Source organism: Cygnus olor, chromosome 3 (genome assembly GCF_009769625.2).
Source record: "Cygnus olor isolate bCygOlo1 chromosome 3, bCygOlo1.pri.v2, whole genome shotgun sequence".
NCBI classification, from domain to species: Eukaryota; Metazoa; Chordata; class Aves; order Anseriformes; family Anatidae; genus Cygnus; species Cygnus olor.
In genome coordinates, this window is record NC_049171.1 from 49,868,679 (window position 1) to 49,883,643 (window position 14,965).

Below are 14,965 nucleotides of genomic sequence, written 5' to 3' on the forward strand. Positions count from 1 at the left end.
TATTCAGACTATGAATTCACAACCTAATTATTAAATAATTAAAAAAAAAAAAAGGTTTCAACTGTTATGAAGTCTTACATGGCTGCAATATTTTAAAGCAATAACAACAATACAAGGCATAGAAATTTTCTCCTGCAACACTTGTAAAGGTATTCACATGAAAAGCAAAAGAGTTATTAAAGAATAAACTGCTCTGCAGAACAGGGAGGTGAGAGGCTAGCCATGAATTCAACCATATTCCTTAAAGTTGAACTCCAGCTGCTTAAAAACATATTACTTCATAATTCAGAAAATGATGACCCATACATCTGCATACTCCCATTAAATATGATACCCCAAATGGCATGACACCCCTTCTTGAAAAGTTTTTATCTCATCTCCACCGTTACCTCCACAATTTAAACAAAAGAACAACTATCCAAATGTAAAATGCTCTTTTTTTTTAATTACTAAATTAAGAAAGTTAAACAGTTTTAAAATGTAAACTTGCAAATAAACCATAACAAAATGTAATTAAGACTTTAAAATTTGCAACTCAGTATTAAAAACTCAATAGAAATAGAAAGGAACTTTTTTTTGGTTAAACGTAAGTAATTCAAGGCTGGTACAGACAACTGAAAAGGTAATACTTTGTTCTGTGCATCCCCCATGAAATGTAAAGAAGTGCATAGTAATTCCACTGGAGAACTTGCAGACACAGAGAAAGTACTTTCATTAGCAGTACAGGACATTTAACACACTTATTTTACAATGGAAAAATGTTACACATAAAACAGAAAAATCCTAGTTGCGTGACCAACAGTTTAGCAGGTGGACATGGCTAAAATGCTATGATCTGAAGACCATCTGAATGTCGTTACACGGTTTAATAAATCTTTTTGAAACATTTCAGTATACATGTTTGGATACAAGAAGTCCTTGCAGTTTCAATTTTCCAGTTCAAACGGTGATGGTGTAGTTTTCTTGCTTTAAATATGTTCATTTTAATTTCAAGAACAAATCATCACACACTTGTCAAACATTGGAAACATTACTGTAAATACAGCACATGATTCCTGAAAGAGCAAAGTTACAACCATCTACAGGTACATAGTCATAAACAAAAAGTGCAATCCAATTTAAAAAAATCATGCTTGGCAAAAGCCAAAAATTAGATCACTGGCTTTCAGAATCCCACCAGTGTTTTCATGTCTGCAGTAAAATTATCACTTTCTGGGTACTGCTGCAGCAGGATTCATTCCATTCAAAATGAGTTTCCTCTGCAATAGCACCCATATACTGTATGTACAGGTATGTATATATATTATATATATTTTATATATAAAAAAAGCAAAAAACCAAACACCTGTCCTGATTTTTTTTTTATTTTTTTTTGTTAAAACATGAAAAAAAATGTTTTAGACAAAGAGGCCACTTCTGGAAAATAATACTTTTAGTTGAATCAGGAGAAGACTAGTTAAAATCACATAGGTTTTGCGTTTTAAAAAAAGGAAAGCACTAGGATCAGTTATTGGCACTGAGTTACTATTTACAATGAACGGAGGTTTTGCAGTTTACATAACATCAATACAATGCAGTTTTGGAGTCTTTGATTAAGAAAAAACAAGTGTTTTTCTCCTTTTCATCCAGGACATTCAGATTATTAGGACAAGTGGTCATAGGCGAGGGCTGCGGAAGTTCCCAGCTTCAGCCCCTCCTGTGCACGGCGGTGCTGGAAGATGCTGCTGCACTCTTAGGAAGCCGATCACGGAGTTGGAAGCTGAAGGGCAGGCGGGGCAGGGCTGAGGAACACCTGGCAATTCGTGACAGTGTGTGGAGACCAGGGATTTACAGGTTGTCGCCGGGCTGGTACTGGGGTTCTGTCGCAGTGAAGTAGTCTTCGAGGAAACCCTGCAAGTATTCGAAAGTTGGACGCTCCTCTGGGTCTTTTTTCCAGCAGTGGATCATAAGCTCGTGCAAGGAGATGGGACAGTCCTGAGGACATGGCATCCGATAACCACGTTCTACTTGCTCCAAGACTTCACGGTTATTCATGCCTGTTAAGGACAGACAAATCCACACTACTGAATTACCAGAAAATTAACCAAATATCCGAGTTATGTTTCTACAACACTTATGAGTTTCTCAACCACCCTTATTTCTTTCAGTTAAGAGGAGAAGAAAACCAAACCACCTCCAAAGCACACACGTTGACTACAAGCTTTACGCTTGCCAGTTGCCAACTCATGCCCCAGTCCCTTGCTGAAAAACAGCTGCAGACTTCACTGCCCTGGCCTGGTGGGCCCTGCCAAGCAGCGCTGCAGGAAAACCAGGAGGGCCACTGAAGTTTCTCTGTGACCAAATCTAGAAATAAGTGCATTGGTCTTGCTCTTTCTGCTGGCTGCTCTTCCCCCTGGCTTCCAGGACGCCATCCTGCCACCCAGTTCCTTCACGGTGCTCCCTTGACGATCCCATGTTCAGGGGACCTCTTCCTTCCACTCCATATTTTAGCTGAAGTTACTTGTGAGAAATAATTCAACCACCTTTTTCATTACAGATTCACTTGTCTACTCTGCACCTTGACTGGTGGGTGCAGCATCCTTACGCTGAGTGGCATTTAGGCTGGTAATTCAGCAGTATCCTTGGGTCTGGTCTTTACTCTGTGTCCTCACATCCCGGTTGTTTTTAATTCTTAGAGATGTTTTGAAAGAAGCATCTGCAAGATACAGCCTTTCCTGACAACCCACATCTAGATTCTCATCTCATGTTCTGATTACAAAACACCTTTTCCTCTTATCTTGACAGGGCAATTTCCTCCTGCTGACAATCCATTTGCAATGTCTCTGTAAGGATCATTTTCCTAGCCTCTTGCCGTAACCACCCCTTCCATGGCCTTGCCACTTGCTCCTTGTTGCCTACTATGTCAAATACAAGCTGCATGTTTTCACTTTCCAAGCTTCTCACAGGCTGCCCCACAAGTGTTTAGTCTCTCGTTTGGTCACTTTCTGGTTGACTCACAGTTCTGGTTAGCCTACTGCATCACCTTAGATTTCCAAACCAGTACTGACATGCTGTTTCTTAGGCCACCTGCTGCGCATGGAGGAACCTCCCCAGAAAACTACCTCATCCTCCTATGAGCCTCTCTTTACTATCTCCTTTAGCAATAATTGCAAAAAGAAAGGTTAGATTACAGGTTTACAGTATTCCATGTCCTGCAGAACAACCCTTTGGCACTGGTTTCTTGTGCTAATTTATCACCTGCTATTTTTGGTGTGAGGTGTCTATGAGCAGGAACCAATACTTTGTATGGGACATAATGGTTAGAGCGCTACAGAGTGATGGAAACAGCAATAATGGTGCTCTGCAGAGATAGACTCTGCATGGAGTTAATGTTCTCCTGGACTATCAAGTTCAAACTGATGCTGTTAGGTCACTTGGGCTCACAACAAACGAGAAAGGCTTGCCACACGCAGAACAAACTTCTGGATGTTCCTCATTATTCAACTAGAACATTTTCAAACACATTCTACTTTTTTTGTTAAATTGAAAAAGAACGCTAGTGGTCTGTGAGTCATCGCCAACCCAAAGGCAGCAACAACCCAAACCTTCTGGTGCCTTGTTGTTTTTGAGATGCTACAAGAAAAAATAGCATTTTGCTCATGTTGTGTTCTTACTATTAGTTTTTTCTTTTAATTTGTGTTTTAAACAAAGAAATGCACTGTTTTATGCACTGTTTTTTCACACTCTTGTCTTTGAATCAGTTGAATTACCTTATTTTTTTGGGCTAAGAAGTTCTTCTTTGCTTTGCTTCCCTTACATAGTAAAGGCTATGCAAATAAGAGTTACCAGTAACTCATCTACTGTGTATACCTAACCCCCAAACAAACTGAATTCTTTGGTTTTATTTTGGCAGTACCCCTTTAAGTACAACATGGATGGAATCAACAGCAGCAGGAAAGCTCCTTCCCAACTGATTTGTTACTCTAAGATATCAAATGCTTGGTATTTTTATCCAATATATTACTCGGTGCTGCAAGCACACACTGAAACTTGATAACAAACTCTGTGCTGGAAGGAAAACCCTGAGGAGGGGTGCGTGGGGAATAAAAACACAAACCGCTCTTCTCTTTTCTTTTAGAAAGATAGAGAAAAGAACATAAAAGAGACTTTGCTGCCTGGAGTCACAGTCATTTCTGTCCCAGGTTTTGCTCATCACAATATAATCCAGGAAAACGCCCTTCTCTGCCTTTTTCCTTTCCCCTCCCTCCCAGTAAAATCCAGATATGAAACTAAATCGAGCAATCCTCACATTCTTTGGTGGAATTCATGTGTCCAGCAAGGGTTGCAGAATCCTTTTGCCAAAGAAATTCTGTTGGTTTTGATGTGTGCTACTAATTTTAAAAGGGAAATTCAAATATATATATATATATATTAATCTTGTTTGTATGATTACTTAGACTTATAAAAATAGCAATGTTTCAGGTATGCTTTTTACTTCTTAATGGCCTATTTATGTTTACAAACCTATTATCTGGATTTTCTTACCTTATCCTACAGGTTTTAGTGTTTCTCTTTTGATAGCAGGAGCCTGTTGTATCTATACTTCTAACACCACAGAGAGAATATTTGAACAGCCTGTACAACTCTTCTCTCCTAATGAATACCCGAGAGTTTCAACTCTTTTAGTAAATAATAAATGAAATTCTGATTGCAATACGCTTCTAGATACCTTAAAAGTTTATTTAAAAAAGCCCTAAATCTGTGGAATAAACTACTCAGCAATGTTCTTCTGTTGACTACAGCTATTTCACCTGCTTGAAAATCAGTTTGTACTCATAACGTTTCTAGAATTAGCATTTGAACCCAAAAGTAAACATCCAATTTCCAAAAGACAGGTTTTTCATTAGCTACTCAGTCCCCGAGAAAATCAAAAATGAAATAACTTCCCACCATCTAGCTTTATTAGTGAAACTTGCACTAGTCCTAGGGTGCCACATGATATGGTCTCTTTAAAGCTCAATACAATAAAAATCTCCTGCTCATACAGACAGGGGACAAAAATGCAATGCTGCTTGAATCTTCCTAGAAAAGCTGCAATAGTAAGAGTTACGGTGACATAAAAGGGGATGTAAAATTTCCAGTTGTGGCTAAAAAAAAAAACCCTGGAGCTTGGTTAGACAGAACACAGCAGATGTGCAAATAGCACAGACCTGGGCAATGCTGCTGTTCCAGAGGGCAGGAAACAAGATTGCTGCAACTAGGCAGCATCCCCACACCCAAAGCTTATGTTATATAGATTACTTCGGGCAACGTGAAGTCCACTGAGGACAGTGATGGTTTTAAGACACTTTATTCTTATTTTCTTGTGTTGGACTGAGAATTATGCTCCTTCAACCCCCACTGCATGATTTCAGACCAATGACCAAACACCAATACAGACACAAATGCTTAAAGTAGGACTCCTAAAACAACAGCTCAGCTGCTGCCTGTTCCCTGATATGCTGTCTTTCAGGTTCTCCAAGAATCCAGAGTTGTGCCTCTGCTCATGTTCACAGGTTCCTCAGATCTGGACAGGTTTGCACATCTCTAGTGCAGCTGAGAAGGTAAAACGGTGCTGTTGTCCATAGGGACTGGATCACACTGGCACTCTCAGAGAGGTAAAATGGAGAGAGGTTGATTTGTGGGTTTTGTTTAGTTTGATCTAGATGCAGAATTTCTAAACTCTGGGGACAGCCCCAAAGAAAAGCTACAGGTGAGACGAGAGGGATGGGGGGCTTAGGAAGGGGGACCATGACATACACTAGAAAAATTGTACAGTGAAGGGAATGGGAAAGCTGTTCCCAAAGGAAGACAACCTTTGAAGCACAATGACGTTTTTTAAAGAGAATAATACAAACTTAATTATTCCAGTGCAAAAATAGTAAAAATTTTTAAACATCTGGAAGTCACGCCACTTTATTTAGAAATTAAGGCCTGAAAATCCCTAAGTACTTATTAAGCGCATAACACCCACAAAACAAAGCTATCAAAATCTTTTTTGTTGTTATTTTAAATAAGGTATTTAAAGGTATTTAAAATATAAGTAAGGTATTTGTAATTTGCTTGGTATAAGAGTTTCAACTTTGAGCTGTAGCATTTGAGAACTGAGCTTTCCTGCTTACAGAGAAACCCACCTGAGCTTACCTGTGCTATGTGCTGAGTACGCATCTCTCTCAAGTCATTAGCTACCATCCATGACGATGGTACCCACACGTGCTGGCTCACTGACGTGTACTCGGCCCCAGCCTTCTGGCCCCAGCCTCCCACAGTGATGAGGAGGCTGAACAGGGACTGCAGAGCTACTTGGAGTCCAAACTTGAAGACCAAGCTGGCTGGAGGCAGCAATGTGGATAATATCGTGGTGGCTGTCACACTGGCCACAAAATGCAAATGCTTTCCACGTGACAAGTTCAGTAGAAAGCAGAAGGGGCAAGTTCTTGTTTAGTGCAGCTGAGAATTTTGTCTATCCAAGAGGCAACGTATTAATAAAACAAACAAACAAACAAACAAGCTGACTGCTGCTAGAGAAATGCAGCCTCTGACTCTTAACCTCCATTAAAAAGATACGAAGATCCAAGGGGACATTTGTGAAAGTGGAAAGAAACAGAACCTGGAAAAGGTTGACTAAGCAGATTGTTTTTTAAACTTTGCTCCTCCTCTGCCCATATCCAGTTTTTATTTCCCCACTGTGATAGTGAAAATAGAACCTCAGCACACAGAAAGACTGTGAACGTTGCTTACTCCAACCTTCTGTCTTGTGAAAAGAATGAGAAAGCACTGTTGGACAGCAGTGCACTATGTCTGTTGACAGAGAAACAGGCTTGGTCAAAGGATGGAGACGGGGGCAGCTGTCAAAAAGTCAGTCTTGCTTGTGGGAGCTATAATGTCTGAGGGCAAGGCTTGATTGTGAGCTCTAGCCTGATCTTCACCTCTGCCAGCAAAATCTTTACTGTTCCTCTGTCCTGCCCCTGCTGCAGCTTTTCTTCCAAAAGAGGGTCATCCATCTGGTTGAAATCTGGGGGACAAGGAATGCCAACTCCATACACAGTGTGTGCCCCTCCTAGAAACTGCCTGCCTTCTCCTTCTGTCCTTGTGGTGTTTCTCCCTCCTTCTATGCAAACTTAAAACAATGCCTGGTTCTCCAAGGCATGAGGCCTCGGAGAAGGCCTTGGCACCTACTGTGCCCCATGGGCATGGCTACCACCAGAGAACCAGGGTGCAGATGTAAATAACCTCTCCAGGCACCAAGATATTGTCAAGCAAGAGAGCGATTCCTTTGAGGACATTTCTCTGCTCTCCCTGGCCTGCTACATGCTAAATGCAGGAACATCAAGACAATGTGCCCACCACTATAAAAAAAAATGGGTATTACAGCAGAGTGTCAGCTCCATGACCTTTTTTGTTTCAGAACTGACCTTGTTCAGAGCTTGCAAATCCACACACCAAGTTGGTCAGCAGTGAACTGCATTCTCTCATCTACAGCCTGTCTGCTGTGATGTGTGTGGGAAGGGCTCGGTCCTGCCTCTCAGAGTGGCTGAACTTCCATCTCTTCCTCCTCATGCAAGCCATGGCACGAAGGCAGGAAAAGTCCCGTGGGTGGGTCTGAACCCTGCCCCAGTCAGGGACCAACATCCACGAAGCCCTGTCCTTCCAGAAAGTCTCTCCTCTCCCCAGCATGAAGCTGGAGATGGATGAACTTTTCTATGCTGGGGAAAAGAGCCTTTTTTCTCAGAGACTTAGGAGAACTTTCTCACCTGAGCCCTCTTTCCATCCCACACGCACAGGCAGCCTTAAGAGAAAGCCCCAGTTCCTCTCCACTGTTGCCTCAGCCTACAAACGCCTCCCCACTTAGGGTCTGGAAAATGAGACCTAATGGAAATCTCTAAAGGCTTTGGAAATAACACTTTGAAATAGAGCTTGCTCTTAGGTAAAACTGACAGAGAGGGGAGTGAAGGTGATCACGAGAATGGTTAAGGCCTGGCTGAGCAGCGGTGGAAGCCCTGGCAGGAAGGAACAGCCCTGGTGTAGAGCTCAGGCAGGGCAAAACCAAGGAAGTACGTGACCATCCAGTAAATTGCTGACTCTGAGCTATGTAACACACAAGAAGTCTTTTCTAGCTTCTTGATGACTTCCTAGCGTGGCTAGGGGAGAATGAGCCGGAAGGACTCTCAGTGTGTGAGGGCTTTATGCATTGAGGGATGAAGGGGCAGGATGGTGCTGAAAGAGGAGAGATGCCGCTAGCTGTCTTTGATGTGCTCAGACTGCCATCTAATAAAACTGTCCACATTTTCAGGACACAGACCATGCCTGAGATTTCTGTCACGGGTCCTACAAGAAGTTATATATTGCAAGCACTTAAGTGCACATCCAGTGGCCTTGTTCTCCCACAGGGAGGGAAAGAAACACTTGGGAAGTGCAGATGTCCTCTACTGACCTGGCCAACACATGGTTCAATTACGAACCTGTGAGTTAACACAGGGCTTAGACGGACACTTTTGCCTCCAAGAGTATTTTTTCTGTGTGTATTTGTTTGAGCTCATGCACATGACGAAGGGCTACGCACTGAGCAATGCTGCCCCACAAATGTAGGGCTCAACAAAAAAACCAAATCTTTAATTCTGCCCTGGCTGGCAGATCAAGCCTGCTAGTACTGACCGGGAGCATCCTCTTCCTGCACCCCAGCCAGGATCTGTGCCTATCCCATAGAAATAACACTCTATCAGCTATGTCTTATGCATCTTCTCTCTATCTTCAACCTTTGCACACAGTCCGTGCCTGCTCATTTAGCCCTCAATAACCTCCTGGAAACCACTGCTCCCCCACGCCACTGCCAGTAATCCTCAGGGCAAGAAGACCTTTGTGCCTGCCAGTGACACAACTGCTCCATGCAGTGGCAACACCCCCCTTTCTTCAACCACACGGGGAAGTGCAGGGCAGAGGGATTCACCCATCCCACAGAAACACACCACCTCACTTTCTGCTGCCTCAGCTCTGTGACTGCTGGCACAGTCACAGCTTTGCTAAGATGCTCCCTGCTAATCATGCCAAAATTCACCTCCGACCATGAGAACCCCTCCAGTCCCCATGTTCTCTTCCCAAACAGTGGCTGCTGGCTGCTAGGAACTAGCAAAGCTGAAATTTCTGGAAAAGCTCTGGGAGTTCGGTTTTGCTGAGCTCAGCCTTCTGAAATGGCGTGAGATACAGCAGGATAAATTGGACTCCACCTTGATGCTTCTCCTGCTGGATTTGATATGTGGCTCTGCCTGCTTGATAACAGCACAGACTGGGAGAGTGAAACTGCTTTAGGACACTTTCTACTAAATCAGCTCTGGCATACACAGCCAAGGTTTACTGGTGAGGAATTAAAACCCAAAAAGAATAAAGATGCAGCTAGATGCCCTGTTGTTAGTATCCGTGGTGATAGGTAAACAAAGGGATTAAATCCTTTTCCATATAATGCACTGCTTTCTCCTCACCCCTTTCCTCTTTACCTGAATGCCTGCAGTCTCCAGGGGCAGCAGCAGAAGGTAAAGCTCTTTCTGCACAGGCAGACCCAGTCACCCCGGCTACAAATCTTAATCCACAGGATACTTGGCAGGCTTTCAACAAAGAGTTACGGGGCCTCTGGTTCCCCCATGCAGAGAACCTGGCCCCTCTCTGACCTTGCCGTGAGCTCTGGCCTGCACATTACACTTTTTTTTTTCTTTCCTTTCCATCCATGTCTAACGCAAGGATTGAAATCTAAGAGTTTATAAGACGGAGATTTGGTAATACCAGACACTCAGTCATCAGACCTTGTACAGAACCAGACTGACAGAATAAATGCAGTAATGCTACTCTGGGAGCTTGTTGGTATTTTAAAGTGAATGCAATACTGTGGAGAGCTTTTTGCTCCATTATGTAGTTGTTTTACCTTGCTTTCATTATTTTGCTACAAAGTAAATGAATTGAAAACAATTAAAAAAATAGAAATGAGTATGTTGGATTTTCTGCCTCTTGTTACTTTTATCGTGATGATCACATACTGTCTTTCAGTCAGGACCACTTTCAAGCATAAGCAGAACCTATGCATGATAACCATCCTCCTTTGAGCCCAATGAAAATAAACACACTTTCCAATTAAAGCATATGGCTCATTCCCACTCCTTTCCCAGGTGATGCAGGGCTCAGACTATTTTCTTACCTGGGTATGGCACTCTCCCTTTTGTTACCAGCTCTGTCAGTAGGATCCCAAAAGACCACACGTCCGACTTTATTGTGAACCTTCCATACAGTGCCGCTTCTGGCGCAGTCCATTTAATGGGAAACTTTGCACCTAGCAAGGAAGAAATAAATCTTAATCAGAACAGAGATGGAATCAAAGTACCACTTCGCAGGTGGCTGTTTTGTTCTGCAACACTTGCAGGCTGACGGAGCTGCACACAAGTATTAGCAAACAGGTCCACGGAGGATGCTCACAGATGGGTGGAACGTGTAGGGCAGAAGGAAAGACTTAGCAGGCAAGGTGTGGGTTTGTCCCCACATCCCAAGAGAGGGTTAAGATGTTTTAATTTGGATTTGAAGTTTCATAACGCAAAAAAGGTTTAAAAACCAGTAAGCTCAACGTAATAGAAATTCCTTCTCCTGAAGTGTTTCAAATTAACATTTCCCTGTGACATTTGCGAGTCACACACAGTTAGCACATATGAATAGGCGTTAGATTTATTAGAAATGTACCTCCCAGATTCCCTGATCAAACTGAGCAAAACACAAAACAAGCAAACATGGTAAAAATGTAAATTAAAACCAAACCTAATATTTCATTAGAAACATGCAAGGATTTAAAAATAAGATTGCCATTCAAGTTGCTTGGAGTGCAAAGATGTCAAGGCACAACTTTGCCCTGTGATTTATAACTTGACAGTGTACTTTAAGCTCCTGGCATTGAAAAGCCTGTGTGCCTTTAATATGTGCAGTCTAATGCACTCATCCATCAACAGAGCTTGCAGGAGCCAGTTGTGGTAAGGATGGTACGATAACAAGCCTTTAAACTCTGATTTATTTGCTCTTCCAATCATTTACTGTTTTCTTAGGGAAAATATTTTCAGTATGACTTTAAAGAAAAGTCTTGTGGTAATAATTAACTTGTAGTATGTATGAAAAAATATGCAGACATTTCCCTGGTGCCTTGTATTAACATACAGGCAAAAGAGTTGCGTTGCTTATTGCGGATCCCAAGTGACAAACACTCACATTTTGAAACATACTGACTTTGACTTCTCACCATCCTCTCATAAAAGCTCCCTTAGCTTTCAGGAGGAGTGTGGAAATTGTAACGTGGACAAATCACTCTCAGGGAGTTAAGTTATGGTGCTGTTTACAGTTCTCTGCAGGCGCTGTTCTGCTGCCATAACCAGTGCTTGCATCTTCTGCTATATGCTGCAATCTGAGTTGGACCAAGAGTACAAAGCAGACATGGCAATTCTCATCCCCTTACTTAGTAAAACATGAGGTGTGATAAATTTTTTCCTACCCTACTTGTAATTGATCCTAGGAGAGAATATTACTCAGAAACAAATACTTTTTTTTTTCTAGTAAAAATTTCAGATGCTCAAGTAAGTACTGCTACATTAAAAGACATAAGACAGAGCTTCAAATCCCTAATGCCTGAAGTTAGGAACTTAAGGCTAGTTACGCATCAACACGTAAGTGGTTAGATTTGCAAAGGTGCTGAAGGATTTGTGGATGTCTATTCACTTTCAAAACAGCCTGCCTCTTCTGCATTTCCATTAGTTGGCCTGCAGGCAGGAGCTATAATTCAGGTGCTCAGCTTTGGCCTCAGTCTCCCCAGCTTACACTTCTTCGTGGGACCAATCTTGGTTTACAAGACTCAAAATTTGCAGAACTTCATCTTCTTTTAAAATCCATCATGGCTGGGATGTCTGAGGTCTCTGCAGCAGCCCGGTGTCTGGTGGTGTGTGAGACGGCCAGGCCTGAGGGTTTGCTTGTTCATTTGTTGCACACATTTTATTCAACATCTATTTATTTATGTATTTATGTATTTATTTTTGATCAGCTGTGTTTATCTGGGAAGATGAGCACTTGTGCTTCCCATTTGGACCAAATGAGGTCCAAATGAGGGACCTTCAGAGGTCCCTTCTGACCTCAAGCCATTCAATGATTCTGTTCTTGACAGTCAGATAGAAAGGCGGTGACTGGCCTACAAGTCATCTTTGGAGGACAGAAATCTCTTCAGACTCCTTTGGGGTCAACTCCCCCAGCATTTTTACCTTCCACATTTGCTGCTGGTGGGGCATGAGGAGGTGAATACGTGGTGTGTTGAGGAACCATGGAAAGATGGGAAGCAAGGTAACTAGGTGAGAAGGGAGGACAACTCCAGCACATCCTTCTTCCAGGAGCTAGAGCAGTATAAATCCCTCCAGAATGTGAGGAGCACTGCTGGAGAAGACTAACAGTCTGTGCTGTGGGTTTTCTGATTACAGGACATCACTACATTGCCATATTGCCCCTGCTGCAGGTGACACTCTGTCAAAAACAACTTACACAAAAACCACATGTTCTGCATTCTTCGCAGTGTTTCCTGAACTCTAGTTTGAAGGGATAGATGGAGAGGAGGGGAAGAGAAGGTTGGCAGAGAGGCTGCTAGCAGAGCCCTGCCTCGTGGTTTTCTGGCCCTGAAAGGCATGCTGGAGGCGAGATGGTCCGAGAGAGTTGGCAAACTGGCATAGCAGAGCCAGAAAACCCCAAAAGGCGCTGAGCACCACTCCGAAGCCTCCCCACTGCTGCTGGAGACACTCGTGCAGGCCGGACACTGCTCCCCTTGCTCAGCAGAGCTCCTGGCTCACACGCAGCCTCTGCACACACACAACCCTGTCCCCAGCACGGTGGTTAGAAAGAGCAGCCCCCTGCCCAGGCCTCGGCAGCTTATTAAACAAGCTGACTCCGTGCTGCACACAAATTACAGCATCAGATCATCAGATAAAATGCGTAGTACTGACAAGCATCTTAATAAATCTGATAAGCCAAATTACCCCAGCTGACAAGGCAGCCTATCTATCTGCTTCTGTCAAGGCAGAACGCATCGCTGGGGGGGATTCGTCTCTTTTTTATTTTATTTTATTTTATTTTTCTGGAACGTGCTTTATTACAAACTAGCAAGTCAGTAACTCTGTCTGTACAAACCAATCTCACGCTGCATTCCTAGATCAGGATAGCCTGTCTTTGCCCAAAAGTGAGGTCTTCATCTGTGGCTTTTATCTCTATCCCTTTTTTGAACATTTCAGCACATGCAAAGCCTTTTTTGGGCTTCTGCACTGTGCGGCGAGCCAAAGCACCTGGTACAACGTTGGGTCAGAGTTGTGGCCCTGCCTCCTGCCTCTGAGGACTTCTGTGAGCCCGGGCCCTGCTCTGCCCCGGTGTTCGCACCCGGGAGGTCACCTCCTACCCGGGGGGCTCCCCTGGGAAAAGCAGCCCCTGCCCCTGCTTTGAGTCTTCCTCCACCCCAGCCAGGCTGCGTGAGGAGGAGGAGCAGGAGCAGAGGGGGCTGGGATAGCCGAGCACCCTCGACACACAGCTCTCCGCACGGTTTCTTCTGAGGCCAGCGAAAATCTCTCGGAGCTTTGTCTGTCAGATCTCAATCTCGACAAAGCAGAAACCTCTGTGATTAATGCCCCAGAGCCACTGCCGGCTTGATAACGGCCGTGTTTCCAGAAATGCTATGAAGCTGCTGCCTCTTGCACCTTAAAACCAAGCTCAGCACCCTCAGTGCCAGGAGCCGGGAACATGGGAACCGCTGGGTGAGAGCTGGAGGGCACAGCTCAGCACCGCATTGCTCCCGAGGGTGAAAAGGGAAAGCCGCAAAAGGTAGAAATGAAATGCTGAAGCAAGCATGTAACAGGAAACGAGTCAGCCTCGGTAGGCGATGGTAAGTGCTGTGTGGGAGGGACTGCGCAATTACATTTTTTGTGCTGTGAGAAATAACGTGAAATTCACAAGCCTGGCAAAATGTCAGGAGCCAGAGGCGGGCTACGGAGGCTGATCCCTCCCCAGGAAGCAGGGAACAAGGCGCACAACCGCAGGCCCAAACGCAGCCCTGGCCTTTGCCCTGTGTCTTTGTCTCCTTCAGCTTCCTGCTGACCCGGTCCCGCTCCTTGCAGCGGAGCAGACGGCACCTCTGCCATCTCTCTGGGACCCCAGGGGTTGCTGCTGAGAAGCAGGAGCCGTCCGTCCTGCCTGCTCCGCGCTGGGCACAGAGCGAGGGCAAAGCCACGGACGCTGTAGCCGGTGGTACTGCTGGTGGCCAGCATGAGCGCTCTGAGGAGCTGGTGAGCTGGGAGCCAAGCCTCCACACAAGGGCCGGGGAAAAGAATCCCCGCTCTTTTTGAGGAAACAAAAATAAGAAGCATCACTTGTTTCTAAGCCAGGCAGGAAGGAGATATTTCTAAGCACTACGGAGGCAAAAGTGATCTGAAAGTTTACAAACATGTAGGAAAGCTCCCAAAATAGCTCTGAGGTGCCTTGAAGGCATAAGATCCTTATTGTTTCATGTGTGCTCGGAGCAGTGCTACTGCAGGCCCTGCCAGGGAATGCAGTAGAATCATGGCCTGGAAAACAACTCTGCCTTTTTTTTTTTTTTTTTAATTAAGGCGAATTTAAATTTGTATCAGCTGCTACTGCTTAGAATAGTAACAGCTCTTCCCCAGCAGCTCTGTGGAGCACTCGGCACTCCCCACAAAAATGCCATGTGCTTGGCCAAAACTCCGCGGAGCTGTGAACCAGATAAGTGTGAGGGTAGCAGAGCTGGGAAACCCTGTGCAGGAGGTGACAGGAAGTTTCCCTCTGTCCTTTGGAACACCAGAAGTCTCGAGGCTCGCCTTGCGAGGCTAACACAGGCAAAATCACGGATGGAAGGAAACAAGACTGAATACGCCCGACACTGTGCGGGGGG

At 44.2% G+C, this 14,965-nt stretch overlaps 1 protein-coding gene across 8 annotated transcripts in view; it reads right to left on the reverse strand.

Moving 5' to 3' along the window:
* Positions 1-425: 425 nt before the first annotated feature.
* FYN (FYN proto-oncogene, Src family tyrosine kinase) overlaps positions 426-14,965 on the reverse strand; it is a 132,826-nt gene continuing 118,286 nt past the window's right edge. For all 8 annotated transcript variants that reach the window (XM_040550585.1, XM_040550584.1, XM_040550582.1 and 5 more), the window contains 2 exons: positions 10,202-10,333; positions 426-2,036 (listed from right to left, as the gene is read on the reverse strand). In XM_040550585.1, the coding sequence (XP_040406519.1) occupies positions 1,828-2,036; positions 10,202-10,333 (341 nt within the window). In that variant the 3' untranslated portion in view covers positions 426-1,827. The remainder of the gene's footprint in view (positions 2,037-10,201; positions 10,334-14,965) is intronic.